At 42.5% G+C, this 17781-nt stretch overlaps 2 protein-coding genes across 3 annotated transcripts in view; one reads left to right on the forward strand and one right to left on the reverse strand.

Moving 5' to 3' along the window:
• Window positions 1–254: 254 nt before the first annotated feature.
• On the reverse strand, window positions 255–6771 carry TERF2IP (telomeric repeat binding factor 2, interacting protein). The gene is made up of 3 exons (XM_006755745.2): window positions 6008–6771; window positions 3569–3723; window positions 255–1467 (listed from the first exon to the last, which is right to left on the reverse strand). The coding sequence occupies exons 1-3, from the start codon at window positions 6675–6677 to the stop codon at window positions 1075–1077; spliced, it is 1218 nt and encodes a 405-aa protein (XP_006755808.1). The 5' UTR covers window positions 6678–6771; the 3' UTR covers window positions 255–1074.
• A 24-nt stretch (window positions 6772–6795) lies between these two features.
• Window positions 6796–17781, forward strand: part of KARS (lysyl-tRNA synthetase) — a 14729-nt gene continuing 3743 nt past the window's right edge. Inside the window, exons 1-8 of one of the 2 annotated variants that reach the window (XM_006755743.2) lie at window positions 6863–6956; window positions 9944–10123; window positions 12062–12221; window positions 13361–13526; window positions 14989–15082; window positions 15956–16142; window positions 16225–16350; window positions 16979–17098. In XM_006755743.2, the coding sequence (XP_006755806.1) occupies window positions 9978–10123; window positions 12062–12221; window positions 13361–13526; window positions 14989–15082; window positions 15956–16142; window positions 16225–16350; window positions 16979–17098 (999 nt within the window). In that variant the 5' untranslated portion in view covers window positions 6863–6956; window positions 9944–9977. Of the gene's footprint in view, window positions 6957–9943; window positions 10124–12061; window positions 12222–13360; window positions 13527–14988; window positions 15083–15955; window positions 16143–16224; window positions 16351–16978; window positions 17099–17781 lie in introns of both variants that reach the window. The other variant, XM_006755744.2, reaches the window with a different exon arrangement.

Here is a 17781-nt window from a genome sequence, read left to right on the forward strand (position 1 = left end):
TTACACACCTGATAATTCCTGATTGTTTCAGATTGGCTTCTCTCCCCTTTGGCTCTCAGAAGTTCACACTATTTTGCCATCTTTCCAGTCTTAACACAGATCTCCTTGTCCATCCATTTTGCTCATGACCTAATAGTTCTAAAATGGAAGTACTTTATTGATTATCTAAATAATAAGCAAAAACGTCAGTTCCTTTATGGTTTTTTACCTAAAAATTTTTGTGAATACAATCAAACACTTATTGGACACTCAAATACAAAGTTCCATTTATTTTCAATAACAAAAGCAACACAATGAAGAGGAATTAATTCACTAATTTTTAACTCTAACACAAGCTTATCACAAAATTATCCTCAACAAATAGAAACACGTTATTACTAGTAACCAAGTAAGACTATTCTTGAGACTCTCTAAACAAAACTGGGTGATAAAGAAACATGTTAGATGCTTGACTGACAAGGACTCAAAGAACAGCCAAGGAGCAGGGTCCCCAAATATTAAGTTAGCAAAGGAAACATGGGGTTTTCAAAGTAGTTGACAGATCCAAGTTAAACTTTTCCATTAACTGTCCGATGATCTTAGAAATGAAAGCTCACTGGGGGATGCAAAGGTTTGGGGTAATCCATGTTCAAGGCCTTGTAATGAAATCTTTGCCTATTTCTAAATTCTTGACTTAGAATCTATCACAATCTAGAGAAGCTTCTGCCAAAGGACAGGAGGCTCTTCACTCACACTGCCTGAAAAGACCTGTCTTCCAATTTTCTTCCTTTGACTGGGTTATTAGCTCCTGTACAGTAAGATACAGGTTCCATTCCAGAAAAAGATTACTATGTAGACCAACCTCTCTCTGGTTTATATTTTCCTTCAAGAAACACTGATACTGCCAGGGACAGCTCTAAATATATCCAATATCTTTTATTTTTATCCTACACAACTCTGCGTGGCTATAAAATCTTGGACTCACAGAGCAATGACAGCATTTGGTCAGAAGATATGTCAGTTCCAACATAAAAATCTCTGAAGTTCAATGGTCACAAAATACCACCTCATCTGCCACACCTCTTTTCTTTTCAATTATTTCTTTCGGAATTCAATTCTCCGAGCTACATTCTGAGCACCAAATTTTTTGACCAATGTATCTCGGGCATCCTCATCACCCTTTTGCAAATCTAAGTCATCCTGTCGGGACCAAATGGGATACCCATCAGCCCTCTGACCAGACTCTAAAAAGGAGGTGGTAGCCTCCACCTCACCACTATTTTTTAGGAAGGCCTGTGTAACTGTTGACAGATCCAAGTTAAACTTTTCCATTAACTGCCGGATGATCTTAATTGCAGCTCCCACTTCTGGTGGAGAAACTTTTCCTTCTTCTTCCTCATCAGGCTGTGTTTCTGAGTCTTCTTCAGGTGTGGGTGGATCATCATCACACATTGTTATGTGTATTTCAAAATCAGGGCTTTCCTCCACCTAGAGAAAGTGATAAATAAAACGAGTCTAATTACCCAGTTATACTTAGTCTTGCAATAGCTGATCTCTCCCAATTACCTTCTCCTTGCCCTTTTCACTCTAATCACACTAGACTTCCTCCAGTTTCTTTAATATGCCATGTTCCTTCTTACATTTATTTGTCTTGAATGTGTGTCTGTGTATGTATATATACGTATGTATGTACATATGTGTTAGCAGACTAAGAAAAATGTGTGTGCAGGTGGGCTATGTGTGTGTACAAACGTGCATCTGTATGTATGTATATGTATAATTATCTATGGTATCCCAAAAGAACATTAGAAGCTACACTGAACATGAAAAAAATATACGTATATGCATACACATGTGTATATTTTTGCTGTAGATTATTTGAGGTATTTTTTGTTTTTAAGAATACTGTTCTTTTTGTTTTATATATTTTTTTATTGATTTAAGAGAGGAAGGGAGAGAGAAAACCATTAATGATGAGAGAGAATCATTGATCAGCTGCTTTCTGCACACCCGCACTGGGGATCCAGCCCGCAAACAGGCATGTGCCCTTGACCGGAATCAAACCTGGGACCCTTCAGTCTGCAGGCCAATGTTCTATCCATTGAGCCAAACCAGATAGGGCAATATTACATTATTTGTTAAAAGTGACTGCATTCCCAAATTATAAGCTCTATAAGGAGAGAAACTGTATCTGTTTTGCTTATCATTAATCCATCCCCACTACATATCAATGGCTGCACATAAGTAGTAAAAAAACATTGCTGTAGGTCCAGCTGGTTTGGCTCGGTGGATAGAGCGTCAGCCTGCGGACTGAAGGGTCCTAGGTTCGATTCTGGTCAAGGACACATACCCAGGTTGTGGGCTCAACCTCCCAGTGGGGATGGTGCAGGAGGCAGCCAACTGATTCTCTCTCATCGTTCGTGTTTCAAGCTGTCTCTCCCCCTCCCTTCTTCTCTGAAATCAATATAAAAACAAAACACACACACAAAAAAAAACATTGCTGTATTAGGGCCTCTAAACTATACTACATTTAGCCACATTATAAAATATTATATGTGAGAAGAGACCTATGTAGGTCATGTTTGGGAGCTGTTGAGAGCATCTGGAAATTTATGGAAAATTAACCTATGTAATATCAAATAATAAAACAAAACTTAGATTACACAAGGTAAACAATCCCTGAATTCTGCCAATTCTTGTGCATTCCTTCACTCACCAGTTACAGAAACTTTAAATTATTTTCCTGATTTAGACTGAGGCCTAACCACTTTTTTGTGTGTTAATAAGAAAAGTTCATTTAAAGGACCCCTTTTCCCCCAGCTGGTGTGGCTAAATGGTTGAGCTTCAACCTATGAACAAGATCACGGTTCAATTCCCAATCATGGCACATTGCCTAAATTGCAGGCTCAATCCCCAGTGTGGGGCGTGGAGGCAGCCAATCAGTGACTCTCTCTCATCAGTGATGTCTCTCTCTCTTCCTCTCCATTCCTTTCTGAAATCAATAAAAACATGTATTAAAAATAAATAAAATATCCTTTTTCTTAGAGAAGATATGCACATATAATTTGGAGTTTTTTCAATTACTGCTCATTATTTTATGGCTCCTGCCTTACTCTATAATGATAATTAAATATGGGATTTCAACAGAGTATTAGAAGTGAGACTGAATATGGAAGAGCTAAAATTTTCCTAAAAAGCTCTTCATACACAAAAAACAACTTGCTTGGTTAAGAAATTAAACTTTTTAAAATTATATTTATGTTCCTGAGAAGCATAAAAAAATTTTTATAAAATGCTAACTTTGGAAAACTTATACTGAGATCAAAGTACTAAAAATGGGATGTTTTATACTGTTTGAAAGGAATTTGCCCCAACTTTTCTACTTATCCTCCTCATGCTTTCCTGTCAAAAAGCAAAAACTACATGCCTGGAACCTAGAACAGTCACACTTTCCATTTCCCTCTTCCACCTTGAACTTCTCTTTTACCTTTCTGGGCACTGGGTATATAAAAAGGGTAGATGGGAGGACCAATTTCAAAGGAGAAGAATGCAGATACAGAAAAAAATGAGTTAAATCTAGTTAACATACCACAACCTCCTCAAACCCCCGGGTGGCTTCTATAAGCATCTTTTTGACTGCTTCTTCATTCTCCTTGATCTCTTCCTTTACAAATTCTTCTTCCTCTTCTTCCTCCTCTTCCTCTTCTTCTTCAGGCAAGTCGGGAGTTCTCTTATTCTGTGGTTCTATTACAGAGAAGAATAGCACTAGATTAGAATGAGCCTCTTTTACAGAAAACAAAAATATAGTGCATGCTCTGTGAGCTCTGGACCAAAAGCGAGCCTGTACTTTTTTTTCCATTAAAAGACATCTGTTTTTTTATCAGAAGGAGAAGAAAAACGTGAGGCATGCATATTCAATAATTTCTGCTCTTGCTTCTGAAAAATTGTACTATCCAAATGGTGGTAATTTTCCTAGGTCCTTATATGTAAAATAAAAATACTCGTCAAGCTTAATGCATTTTTTTGTCTTGTATTAATGGATTTTTCAAATTAACAAAACTAAATAAACTGGGTTCTCTGGGAAGCAGATCCTGAGGTGGAGGTTACTATATAAGGTGTTTATCAGAGAGCATGCCTGGGAAAACACCCATTGAAGTGGAGAAAGCAGGACAGGCAGAGAAAAATCGAGCTGTGAAAGAGTACCAACAAGGCCTCATCTGAAGCTAGAAGGTCCTTCAGGGTTGACCCAGTTGGGGCAAGGGAGCCAAAACTTTAAAACTGTATATAGATCAGTCACTGGATATCAGCCGCTCTAAGATGATAGGACTTTAGACAAGGCAGCTCTCCCAACTGCTGAAGGCAGATCTGGGGGCTATACGACAATTTACCACATACTATCTACACAAAGGATAGATGGAACTATTTTTGTGATGAAAATATTCTATATCCTGATTTTTGGTGGTGGTTACACAAATCTATACATGTTAAAACACATAACTGGGAAATGGTCCGACAGTTCCTCAAACTATTACACATAAAATTAGCATATGCATGAGCAATTCCACTTCTGGGATTTTGCTCCCCAAAAATGAAAGCAGGGTCTCAAACAGATTTTACTATACCCATATCCATAGCAGCATTATTCACAATAGCCAAGAGACAGAAAAAAACCAAATGTCCATCGATGGATAAACAAAAAGTGGTGTAGATATACAGTGGAATATTATTTAGCCTTAAAAATAAATGAAATTCTGACACAATACATTATTCTAAGTGAAATAACCAGGACAAATATTGTATGACTCCACTTATATAAAGTACCTAGAGAGACTAAATTCAGAGACAAAAAGTAAAAAAACAGTGCTTGTCAGGGGCTGGAGGAGTGAGAAATAGGGAGTATTTAATGGATACAGCGTTTCAGTTTTAGAATATCAAAAAGTTCTGATATGGATGTACTTAATGCCACTGAACAATTAAAACCAGCTAAATGGTAAGTTTTATGTGATGTGCATTTTACCACAATAAAAAATAAATTTGGCCCTGACCAGTTTGGCTCAGTGGATAGAGCGTGGGCCTGCGCACTGAGGGGTCCCAGGTTCGATTCCGGTCAGGGTCACGTGCCTTGGTTGCCGGCGCATCTCCAGTGGGAGGTGTGCAGGAGGCAGCTGAGATGTTTCTCTCTCATCGGTGTTTCTGACTCTCTATCCCTCTCCCTTCCTCTCTGTAAAAAATCAATAAAATATATTTAAAAAATAAAATTCTGCGGCACACCAAAATATATGTTTCTGCCCATCTTACCAAAGAATGGTACAATTTTTATTCATTCACACTGGAGGGCTATTGTTGTAATTGGCTGCTGTCATTTTATTACTTGACAATCTAAGGGATACGAGGTCAGTGCCTCTGTCTAGTCAGGTATTGCACGTTGGTGAAAATTCCTGCAGCACACAGTTGAAAACCGCTGGCATATAGGGTACAGTCGGCAACCTTGTATGGTGACTACATTCATGGTGATCATTTCATGATGCATACAAATACCTAATCACCATGCTGTACACCTGCAGCTAACATAATATTGTATGTCACCTATAATGCAATAACTAAATGATTAAAATAGGACGACTCTCTGAACTCTCTCTGATAAAGTTTATACCCACGAAGCTGGTTCTCTCGCTGCCTCTGGGGAAGAAAACTGGATAGCTTAACTGGTGAGTAGACAAACATTTTCTAGATATAGTACTTTTCTTTTTTTGGTAAGTCACTGGTTTATTGAATCACTGCTAAGATATAGTACTTTTTTTTACACCCTTTCAATATTAAACCGTGGCAATATCCTAATTATTGAAAAAAGGAAATCGAAGAGATTAGAAAATGGTGTAATTTTACCCGGATGTCAAAGGGGGGAGGGGCCGGACGATGACACCAAAGCCGCCAAAAAGGACGCCAGACGGGACGGGGATGGAGGGCCCGCCCCCACCAGCACCAGGACAGGCGGAGGGACCCGCACGGCCGCAGCACCAGGCCTCACCCCCGCTGTCGGCAGCCTCCGGGTCTTCCTCCGCTTTCCGCTTGAGTTTCTGGGAGGACGGGCTCACGGGGGCGTCCCCCAAAAGGTACTTGTGCTCCTGGCCCCGCAGGTGCTTTAAGTAGCGGTCCTTCAGGGACTGCCACGAGTGCGGAGTGAGCGCGCTTTTCTCCATCGCTTTCCACAAGGCGTTGCCCGTGACGGAGCTGGTCGAGCGGGCATGTTCCTTCACGTAGGTGAGGATGGCCACGTCGTCCGCGTCGGTGAAGGCGACCCGCCCCGTGAGCGGCGGCCCCTCGGGCTCCACGGCGGCGCGCTCGGCCGGAGCCCCGCTCTTCGTCTCCGCTGCCGCGTCGGCCGCCGGGGCCAGGCCCAGCCGATAGGCCTCCAAATCGAGCCTCTCGTTGCGCTCCACGCAGTCTAGAATGTCATGCGTGGAGATGAAGTCGCCCGAGGCCTCGGCCGCCGCCTCCCCGGGCTGGGCCAGCAGCACGGCCCCCGGCTCCTGCACCCGGCACAGGGTGCCGCCGCCGTGCAGGATGAGCGTCGAGAGCCGGCGTTTCGCCGGGCTGGGACGCACGTAGAAGGATATGGAGCTGCCATCTTCCCTCACGAACAGAGTCGAGGAATGAGTGGGCCCGTTGTCTTTGCCCACATCCATCGCCTCCGCCATAGCTGACGCAGAGGACGAGAAGAACTAGGCACTGAGCACCACGGACGGACCTGAGGTACCGCTCCGGACGCCGCGGCTGCGAAACCCCTCACTGCGCCTGCGCGGCGGCAGCGCGCAAGGAGTGCCCGCCCCTTCTCTCCGGAAGAGGCGGGGCTTCCGACCTCGGTTGAGACTTCACTGTACAGCCTCGTTACTTTCACTTCGGGCCTCGGGAGAGATGGCTGCGGTGCAGGAGCCTGGGGTGAATGTGGACGGCGGCGAGTCAAAACTGAGCAAGAAGTAAGTAGTTTTGTGGGTCAATAAGGCCTTTGCATCCAGAGAGTCCGGGCTAGGAAATTCCTCTAGGCTCCGGCAGAGGGGGCTAAGCCTGGGGCCTTCCTGCTTGTTCTCATGGGTGAGGAAGCGTGGGGACAGAGTCGCTACGCCCGGAAACTACATTGCCCAGGGTGTCCCGGGGTCTAGGCCTGGTGGGTTCCCCACCTGTCGGATCCTGGAATAAGAGAATTCCGAGAACTGGGAGGTGATTGAAAAGCGAAACTTTACAAACGAAACTTACTCCTCCCATTTCCTCCCCCGGAGGAAATGTGTTGTTTTAATACTGAACCCACGCCCCAATAAGGAGGTTGGAGAAATGTTAAATACCCTGGCTGTTCAGAAAGACCTTAATTTTCCTTGGCTTCCCTAAGGCCATTCTGAACCTTGTGTATTAAAGCGATCAGTTCTGGCCCTGGCAGGGTACTCAGTTGGGGAGAGTGTCTCCCTTTATGCCAGGGTTTCTGGTTCCATCCCAGGTCAGGGCACATACAAGAATCAACCAATGAATGAATACATGGATGGGTGGAACAACAAAATCTCCCTCTCCCCCTTCCTCTCTCTCAAATCAATAAATAAAAATTTTTAAAAATAAAGTTATCAGTTATAAAATGTGTCGTGCACCTGTCCATATGGATTATTCAAAGCATCTGTGAGTACTGGGAATGACCAACGTCTAGTAGTAGGAACTGTCTTAGCCAGCCAAGGAATACTAAGCTGCATTTAGCATTGCTGGATATAATTTTGTTCATTGCAATCCTTGAAGTGTGAAGGTAAATATAAATAAGTAAAGACTATCCTACCCCCCCCTTAAAAAAAATGTTTTTATTGATTTTAGAGAGGACGGGAGAGGGAGAGATAGAAACACCCATGAGAGAGAATCATCAATCTGCTGCTTCCTGCACAGCCCCTACTGGGGATCAAATGCTGACCATGAATCTATCTGGTAACCTCTTGGTTCCTGGGTCAACACAACCACTGAGCTATACCAGGGATCGGGTCTAAGCCGGTAGGCAGATGTCCCTCTCCCAGTCCAGTCCAGGACTCTCACAGTCAGGACCCTTTGTTCCTTACCACCCACCTGCAGCAGAGGCAGGAGAGGCTCTCGCCACCACTGCTGCACTCACCAGGCATGAGCCCGGCTTCTGGCTGAGCGGCGCTCCCCCTATGGGAGCCCACTGACCACCTGGGGGGCAGCTCCTGCATCGAACATCTGCCCCCCTGGTGGTCAGTGTGAGTGTCAGCAACAGGTCGTTCTGCCGTTCAGTTAATTTGCATATTAGGGTTTTATTATATAGGATGGCTGTTTTTAGTACATTCGGGCTCAATTCTCTTGCTGAGCCTTTCTGGAATTGCTCTCAATTAGTAAAAATGTTTCCTTTGTGTCTCTGGGTTTATTCTCTAAGTATTATTGAAAAATTAAAATACCTACAGTCATGGTTTGATAGACCCTAATATTTTGTTCTGAGTGTCTGATGGATCTCTATGTTTGGAACCTGGTCTTGGACTTCCGCCTTTGGGAAGATTGACTGGACTTTGATCTGTTACATCAGTATTGAATATTAGGGTGTATATCACAGATGACTGATAAGCAAGGTCTCTAGTTGAAAGTACAATTTTAAGATAAATATAGGAAACTGGTCACTTCCTGTTGAATTTTCTTAAATTAAGCATAGCTACCACTTTTTAAAGCAGCTTTTCTGCGTCAGGCACTGTGCTGGGAATGTACAAACTTTTTATGTGATCTCAATAATAACCTTGCAAGTGTCCATTTTTCATTTTAATGGACTGAGTGGGTGATTACATACACTGCTGAGTGTGCATAACTAAAGTGTGGTCTACCACTGATCCAAAGCTCTGGAGCAGACATCTAAAATCAAACTCTCTATAGTGACGGCACCAAACCTCATGTTGTCTAAAAGAATCTGTCGTTGATGGTATACCTCTAGTGACCATGAGCTAAAATAATATTATTAATATTTTCTACTATTGTTCTTGGAATTTCCTTGGTCTGAATCTGTAGTGAGCACCATTTGATGCCAGTTATTTTCTCCAAGTTTAAAAACAGATGGCCTGTGTCCGGAGTCATGGGCATTCCATGGAGACCTCCCCATGAGGAGAGGCACAGGCCAGAGGGCTGTTGGCCATGCCCATCCCCAGGCATAAGGGATCTCCTTGCCTGGCTGCTTCATGTCCTTCGCAGTGGATATCCTCACCACTAATCAGCTCTGCAGTGGGAGACAGGATGTCCATGTTCTCTCCCTTCCCACGAACATTATGAGATGTAATGAGAAGCATCAAGATTGTTCAGAAATAAAAGCAAGATGCCCGCAAAAAAAAAAACACAAAAAATACCCAAAAAACACATGGCCTGCCTGACAGGTGACTCATTTCCAGATGAAAGGCCAAATTTATTTGAATGTAATAAAGAACATGATCCCTGTATTTCTGTTGCCTTCCAGTGTTAATGTAGAAACATAATATAGTTTTAAGATCTTTCCTGAAATTCTCCTTTCTCCCTTATTCTTAGAGCTCCAAACAAGTCTTATCTTTGACTCAGGTGCTATTGTGTGGCTTGCTTTTACCTTCATCTAGAGTTGTAGTTGACAGTGACATTTTTTATGCTTTTCTGTGCCAAGAAATAGGAGCTTCAGAAGCCCTGCTTTAGGTCCTGTCTCTGATTTTCTAGAATATTGTCATCATTTCTACCTGTAAGTTATTGCTGTTGACTTTTGACCCCAGATGTGCATCTTTTTACCATAGCCTGGACTGAGAACATTGTCAGTTCCAGTTGCAGAAGAGTGAGTGTTAGGGGCTGCTTTACTTAAGAGGGTCTTAAGTAAAATGGGACACTGAAAGGTTTTGCATCCCCCCCGCCATAGGGTAGGAGTGCTGGTTGGGTTTATGTATACTGTCTGTCCCATCTGACACCACATCTCTGTGTTTCCTGTTAGGTGGTGGTAATCATTAGTTCCAGGGTGTTCTGCCATGTTGACGCAAGCTGCTATAAGGCTTGTTAGGGGGTCCCTGCGCCAAACCTCCTGGGCACAGTGGGGGCAGAGGCAGCCGCGACTGGGTCCACTTGCTCCTTTCACAGCGCTTCACAAGGACCAGCCACTTTCTAATAAAAGAAGGTTGGTGCTCATTACCTTCTTTATTGTTCTGGGAGCAAAAGTCCTCCCCTTACTTGGGTCCTTTTCTGTTAAGCCTCTGGCTAAGTCTTTGGACTTGTTGCTAAGGAAACAAAAAGCCTTGCTACCAAAACTTTTCTCATGTTCTCTTTAATAAATTCATATGCTCTATCCTTAAAATTCTGGAAAAGACTTGCAGATCTTATTCTAGAACAGTGCTGAAAAGAAACCTTGTATGAATAAAAAATTTCTAGTTCAGGTTGTTTTCCCTTTCCTATCTGTCTAGAATTTGTTTGCTCTTGAGATTAATTTGGTGTCCAGTCTAATTTCTAGCCACATGACCTTTTTGGATTATCTTTAGGATTTAAAGAGCAACACCTAGCCCTGTGTTTGGCTCAGTGAATAAAGTGTCAGCCTGCGGACTGAAGGGTCCCGGGTTCCTTTGTGATCAAGGGCATATGCTGGGGTTGCAGGCTTGATCCCCAGTACGGGGCATACGGGAGGCAGCTGATCACTGATTTTTTCTCACAATTGATGTTTTTCTATCTCTCCCTTCTTCTCTGAAATCAATAAAAGTATATTTTACAAAAGAGTGAGAGAGCAACACCCTGTTGAATGGGTTTATTATGTTAATGCTAGGAAGAACTAGATAGGATGAGATGCCCCCTAGCTGAATTACAGCACAATAGAGGGAGAGAGAGAGAGAGAGAGAGAGAGATGAGAGCAGAGCATCAATCAGCTGCCTCCTGCGATCTCCTGGTGCACAGGATGACGCCTAACCAACTGAGCTACACTGGCCAGGGCAAGAATGATCAATTCTATTTAAATAATGTGGGTATCCCTTTCTACCCAAATCTATTTGGTTTCTGGGTTCACATAGCAAATTTTCAGATCATAAGGGATACCAAGTTATGTGAATTGCTTTACTTTTTGAGTCTCATATGACAAGTACCAAGAGTGAGAAGTAAGGGAGTTGACCAAAAGTTCATGTAAGGTTTCTGTCCTGGGTGCAGTGAATAAAGGGTTAAGATAGTGAGGGATACCTGTAATAGCTCACATTTGCATGCTTACCATATGCTTTAGGGACAGGGTCATCTCTTTGCATACATTATCTCAATCCTCACAATAACAGTTGGGGAGGAGGGTGTCTATTATCCATTTCACAAGATGGAGAGAAGTAAAGTCACTTGTCCAAGGTCACATAATTGATAGGTAGATGTGTCAGGATTTAGTCCCGGGGAGTCTGGCTCCAAAGATGATAAGTTACCCCCAAAGCTATGCCGCTTTGTACACTGTTCTATCCAGTTTGTTGTCTGAGCCAGGCTCCAGTGAGCAGAGTGAGACTAATGCTGAAGGCCCTTGTCATTGCGTTGATCAATGCAGAGGGAGCGGTTATCTGTGGAATGTCTCCTTGAACTCTGAAGAGCCACCCTTCCCTGCCCCAGACTAACCCACTCCTTGGAGGGGTAGGGAAGGGTGGCAGACAGAGCTAGAGATATTGCCTTCTCATATCAGATCTGGTACTCAAGGAACTTCATACTCTACAAAGGATAGATACCAGACAACTAAGATTCAGTCCCTGGCTTCAGAAGGCTTCCTGACGTAATTAGCTTGAGAAAAGATTATATTGCTGATTTTTCTGGAAAACCTTTTTTCCTATTTTAAACATAAACTAATGTGTAGGATTTTTCTTTGCCATGGACCTTAGACTGGAAAGCATATACTGAGAAAGAACTTTCCCAGCTTTATTCTAAATTTACTTTTCGCTTTGTCTCTCTATGTACAGAGTTTAGTGACCAAGAGACTAGAACTGGGGGTGGAGAACTAAGCAAGGACATTTCTGCCATGCTGTTCATGTTTTTGACAAGTGGCTATGGGGCAGAACATAGTAGAGGACTCTTCAGACAATTATCATATTGAACATTTTCATCTTCCCAACAGTGAACTAAAGAGACGCCTGAAAGCTGAGAAGAAAGTAGCGGAGAAGGAAGCCAAGCAGAAGGAGCTCAGTGAGAAACAGCTAAGCCAGGCCAATGCTGCTGCCACCAACCACACCACTGACAATGATGTGGGTCCCGAGGAGGAGAGCCTGGACCCAAACGTGAGTCCTCTGGGCCACCCCCCTGGCTGGGCAGGGGAAGCTTTTGATGGGGCTTCTGGCAAATCCCTGGGAACCAATGACTAAGAAGATAAAATAGGAACTGGAACAGCCACTGGGCCCTCAATCACGGCAGAAGGATGAGAGAGAGCCTACCACTCCATCTGGTCAAAAGCATAGGCCCTGAGCATTTTTCTAAGCAGCTGTCAACAGGCAATTAGGAGCATCTAGTACTTCAAAGTGACTGATTAATCTTCCTTGGAACTAGCTGGGCAGTGATGCAGCTCCAGAGAAAGTGTCTCCAGTCTAAGGTCCATGGAAAGTGTATACTTTAGACCAGAGATGGTAAACAGTGGTCTGCAGGCCAGATCCATTCTCCCTTATCCCCATCTCCTCCCTCCTCCTTGGTATTGTAAGTAAAATTAGAACACAGCCATGACTTTTGTTTTTTTTCAAATGTCTGAGGTTGCTTTCAGACTACAACAGTAGGGTTGAGTAGTTGTTTCAGAAAACGTTTACTAACCCCTGCTGTAGAATATTCATATATATACATATACATATATATTGAATTTATTATAGAGAGGAAGGGAGAGGGAGAGAGAGATAGAAACGTCAATGATGAGAGAGAAGCATTGATCGGCTGCCTCCTGCACTCCCCTATTGGGGATTGAGCCCACAACCCGGGCATGTGCCCTTGACCGGAATCAAACCCGGAACCTTTCAGTTTGCAGGCTGACACTCTATCCACTGAGCCAAACTGGCTAGGGCTAGAATATTCCTTTTTAACATCCTCCTGGCTGCAAGGGCCTGCCTTAGGGAAAAGTCTAATGGGAATGAAGTTAATGCTTATGTGTCCACAAATGTAACAACCAAAGCCACCTGTACCAATTATGCTTATTATTTTAGGCAGAACTCAAATTTTTTTATTTGTCGAATCTTGCTTTTAAGTGCAAATCTCACTCTATATCCACTCCCGTGATTTCAAGGGTATTGGGGTGTATTGGAGGCAGTTATAGAAACCTCAGTGTATTAGGGCCACTCCAAGGCAGAATACAGTACTCTGTCAGATGGGCCACTGATCTGACCAGGTTCAACTTCTCACCTAAATTTTCACTTTCATTTTTTTTTTTTTATTTAAATAGCAATACTACAAGATCCGAAGCCAAGCAGTCCACCAACTAAAGGTCAGTGGAGAAAACCCATACCCACACAAGTTCCATGTAGACATCTCGCTCACTCACTTCATCCAAGAATACAGTCACCTGCAGCCTGGGGACCACCTGAGTGACATTACCTTAAAGGTGGCAGGTAAGAAGACTCCAACTTCACTGAGCACCCTCTTTTGTTATTTTAGTCAAGTGTTCAGATATATAGTAGCTTGCTTTCTGAGATTTCCAGGGTCTTTTTGTTATTTTAGTCAAGTGTTCAGATATATAGTAGCTTGCTTTCTGAGATTTCCAGGGTCTCTTTCCCCTTCGTTTTTGCTGTAACTTCTCTTTCCTTTGTCTGTTTCCCTAGTCTTATTCAATTTTGCAAGGACTTGTCCTAGAAGAGATCTCTGGGTTAAATTTAGACAGTTCCTGGGCCTTACACTAGAAGGTTTCATCCTCTAGACCAGTGGTTCCCAACGTGGGCACATGCCCCACAGGGGGGCAATTTGATTTTTAAGGGGAGCAATTTGAGAGTGAGTTATTAACAATATATATTTTACATTTCTTGTGGTTCTAGTGGCCTCGTATACAGTATCTACATATATAAAAGCCTAATATGCAAATTGTCCCCGTGGTCGTTCAACCAGGAGACCAATTGCTCGCTATGACGTGCACTGACCACCAGGGGGTGGTGCGAAACGAAGGAAGGCCCCAATCGGCCCTGCTCGCTGGCCAGGCCTAGGGATCCTACACGTCCATGAATTTCGTGTACCAGGCCTCTAGTATAAATATATATTGTGACATATATATGCATTTCAGTTCTCTTTGTTTTGAAACTTTATTTGCTATTTTTTCATACCACTTCATATTATTTTTTTAACAATTTCTTCGTGATTTCTTCCTCAGTACTTCAACTGACCTTTCATTCTTTTATTTTTCTCTTTCATGGATGCCATGTTCTTTGGAAACTTGTTTACACCAAGTTAATGGCCTTTTAGGCTTCCTCCACATGAATAGGAGTTCACTTTTTGAATAATGAGAATTATATGTCACGGGGGGGGCATCAGGATTTTAGAGATGCTTAGGTGGGGCATGGCCAAAAAAAGGTTGGGAACCACTGCCCTAGACTTCAATGCAGCCCATTGTACTCACTCGCAGTGGGCAGACCCCCTTCCAGTTTCAGCTGCTATCTTCCATTTAGCCTGCCACATTTTCCAGTGAATACCTATGACTGTTTGGGAGATTGTCAGTTTTCAGACCCATTGGACACCCCATTGCTCCCCACATAGAGGCATTGGGAATCTTGGTGATTTGCCTTATTGTTTGTGAGAATTCAGGATGATCCAGAAAAGTCTATGCTGCCACCAACATTGCCATCTTTCGTGAATTCAGTGAACATCTTTAAAGTCAGATCTTCCTGCACATCTTTAACTGGTTGGAATGGGCATCCAACATTGTCCTGAAGACAAAGGCAGGTTTTAGGCCCGTCGCTAAATTCAAATTGTTCTGAATTGTGTTGTGCCCAGATACATAAAAATGGAGAGGGAGCTTTTTTGGCATTGATATCATCAAATGGCTTCTGGTTCTATCAGTCAGTATTCTTGCTATTCTTTTTCTAGGAAGGATCCATGCCAAAAGAGCGTCTGGAGGAAAGCTCATCTTCTATGACCTTCGAGGAGAGGGTGTCAAGTTGCAAGTCATGGCCAATTCTAGGTATATAGAAGTATCCTATTACATGATTTCTAGGATAGACAAGAACAACATAGTTGGGGACAAAGTTCCTTGTGGTCTTCTTTTCCCCTTGGTTAGAAGAAGTAGGATATGGTTGGGTAAAAAAAACTGAAGAGCCTTGACTGGTTTGGCTCAGTGGACAGAGCGTCAGCCTGCCGACTGAAGGGTCCCAGGTTCAATTCCGGTCAAGGGCATGTACCTTGGTTGTGAGCACATCCCCAGTAGGAAGTGTGCAGGAAGCAGCTGAATCGATGTTTCTAACTCTCTATCCCTTTCCTTCTCCCTTCCTCTCTGTAAAAAAAATCAATAAAATATATTTTTTAAAAAATAAATAAAATTTAAAAAAATTAAAAAAACCTGAAAAGAGAATAAAAAGGCCATGTGGTCACCTGGAGAGTAATGAATGCTCTTGGGTTGTGTAGCAGTTAAAAGATAATACTTTTTTAAAAAATACATATTTTTATAGATTTCAGAGAGGAAGGGAGAAGGAAAGGGATAGAGAGATAGAAACATCGATGAGAGAGAAACATTGATTCAGCTGCTTCCTGCACACTCCCTACTGGGGATTGAGCCCACAACCCTGGCATGTGCCCTTGATCGGAATTGAATCTGGGACCCTTCAGTCCGCAGGCTGACACTCTATCCACTGAGCCAAACCAGCTAGGGCAAAAGAGAATACTTTTTATTTTATTAATAGTTGATCTTGAATCTGAGATTTTTCTTGGGCTTACATTAACTAGGCATTAACAGTTTAGTGAGGTTTCCAGAGTAAGCCAGTGGTCAGGATTTTTGATTGATTGTTTTCAGTTTTAATTTGGAATATTGTATACTGAATCACATTTTCCTTTTACTCAGGAATTATAAATCAGAAGAAGAATTTGTTCGTATCAATAACAAACTGCGTCGGGGAGACATAATTGGAGTTCAGGGTAATCCTGGGAAAACCAAGAAGGGTGAACTGAGCATTATTCCCTATGAGATCACACTGCTGTCTCCTTGCTTGCATATGTTACCTCATCTTCACTTTGGCCTCAAAGACAAGGTAAGCTCTCGTGACTTCCCAACTGTGGTCTGTCATACCATTGAATCAGCCGTGTTAGTGATCTCTGTTGCTTTTGGTTTAGGAAACACGATATCGTCAAAGATACCTGGACTTGATCCTGAATGACTTTGTGAGACAGAAATTTATCATCCGTTCTAAGATCATCACATACATAAGAAGTTTCTTGGATGAGTTGGGATTCCTAGAGGTAACGGGGAGTTCTTAACAAATAGGCTGCCTTGCCATGCTTGCCTCTTACTGTTCTTTCTCTTCCCTTTTCCAAGGCATGTCTTGTGTCAGTATCCTTCATGCTTAATGAAAAGTTCCCTTCCTTGCCAGCATCTTTGTACTACTTTGTTTTCTTAGTACCCTGATTAGGAAGGACCTGGTTTCCTAGATAAAAGACCAAGTGTGGTAATGATACCATCCAAACAGTAATGATACCACATTCAGTGTGTTATCAACTCATTTTGCTTTTCTGTAGCATTAAAAAATTTTTTTCAACTTCTTAACATCATTGATAGATTCTACAACCTTAAACAAAATAACATAATGAAATCATTTTTACCATTGATATTAAGGCTGATTGATATTAAGAGTTAAGTTCCTGTGGCATTTAAATGTTAAAACTAACATTAACGAAATGTTATCCAAGGAACTGTTGTACTATGTTAATGGTGCTTGGTATTTGGAAAATTAAGACGCGTCTACTTTTTTGTCAAGTACTTGCACATTACTATTGAACTTAACTTTTACTTAGGGATAGAACATGAACTTTCCCCCAACGCCTCTGGTTTGACACCCCTGAGAACTAAATGTTTCTCCCTGTTCTTTAGATTGAAACTCCCATGATGAACATCATCCCAGGGGGAGCTGTGGCAAAGCCTTTTATCACCTACCACAATGATCTGGACATGAATTTATACATGAGAATTGCTCCAGAACTCTACCATAAGGTAATCAAGAAGAAGATGCCTGTAGCCTTAGGGAAGCAGAATGCCGGAGAGCCATTGACGGGACAGATGCAGTCAGAAATAAGAGGAATAGTGAGGGTAGAACAGCGGGGAGAATATTCTAATTTGTCAGGCTTGTGAGGGTTAAACCTAAAGAATTTCTCTACAAGATCGGTAGAGCATTACAGGTTAGAGGGCAAAGGGATCTTTCGTAGGTGTACAAGTCCTCCTACCCTGCGTTGGTTTCCATTATAGTTTATAGTTCTCCTTGAATTAGATCTGATTTTAGTGTTTTGTAAAAAAGAGAACTTAAACTTAATCTCTCTCTGGAAGTTTGAAATAACTACCTTCAAATCACCAAAATAAATACTGAAAACTATCATTCAAGATTCTTAGTTGCAGACAACAAAATCTCTTACAACTAGTTTAAGCAAAAGAAAAATGTATTAAAATATATGAAGATGCTCACAGTTTCAGGAGGATCAAAAAATCAGGTTTGGAAACCACATGATGAGGTTTCTGAATCCGTTTGGAAGTCATTCCCTGGGAAACCTAGTATCTTTTCTACTAGGCACAGTTACCACGGCTCATAATCCTGGCACTAGGCACAGGTCACTGCCCCTAGGACCCTCTGCAGTTACTACTTCTAAAAGCTAGATCTCTCCGGCGCCTTGGCCAGAAGGAAT

This window comes from Myotis davidii, unplaced genomic scaffold, assembly GCF_000327345.1.
Source record: "Myotis davidii unplaced genomic scaffold, ASM32734v1 scaffold453, whole genome shotgun sequence".
Taxonomy (NCBI): domain Eukaryota; kingdom Metazoa; phylum Chordata; class Mammalia; order Chiroptera; family Vespertilionidae; genus Myotis; species Myotis davidii.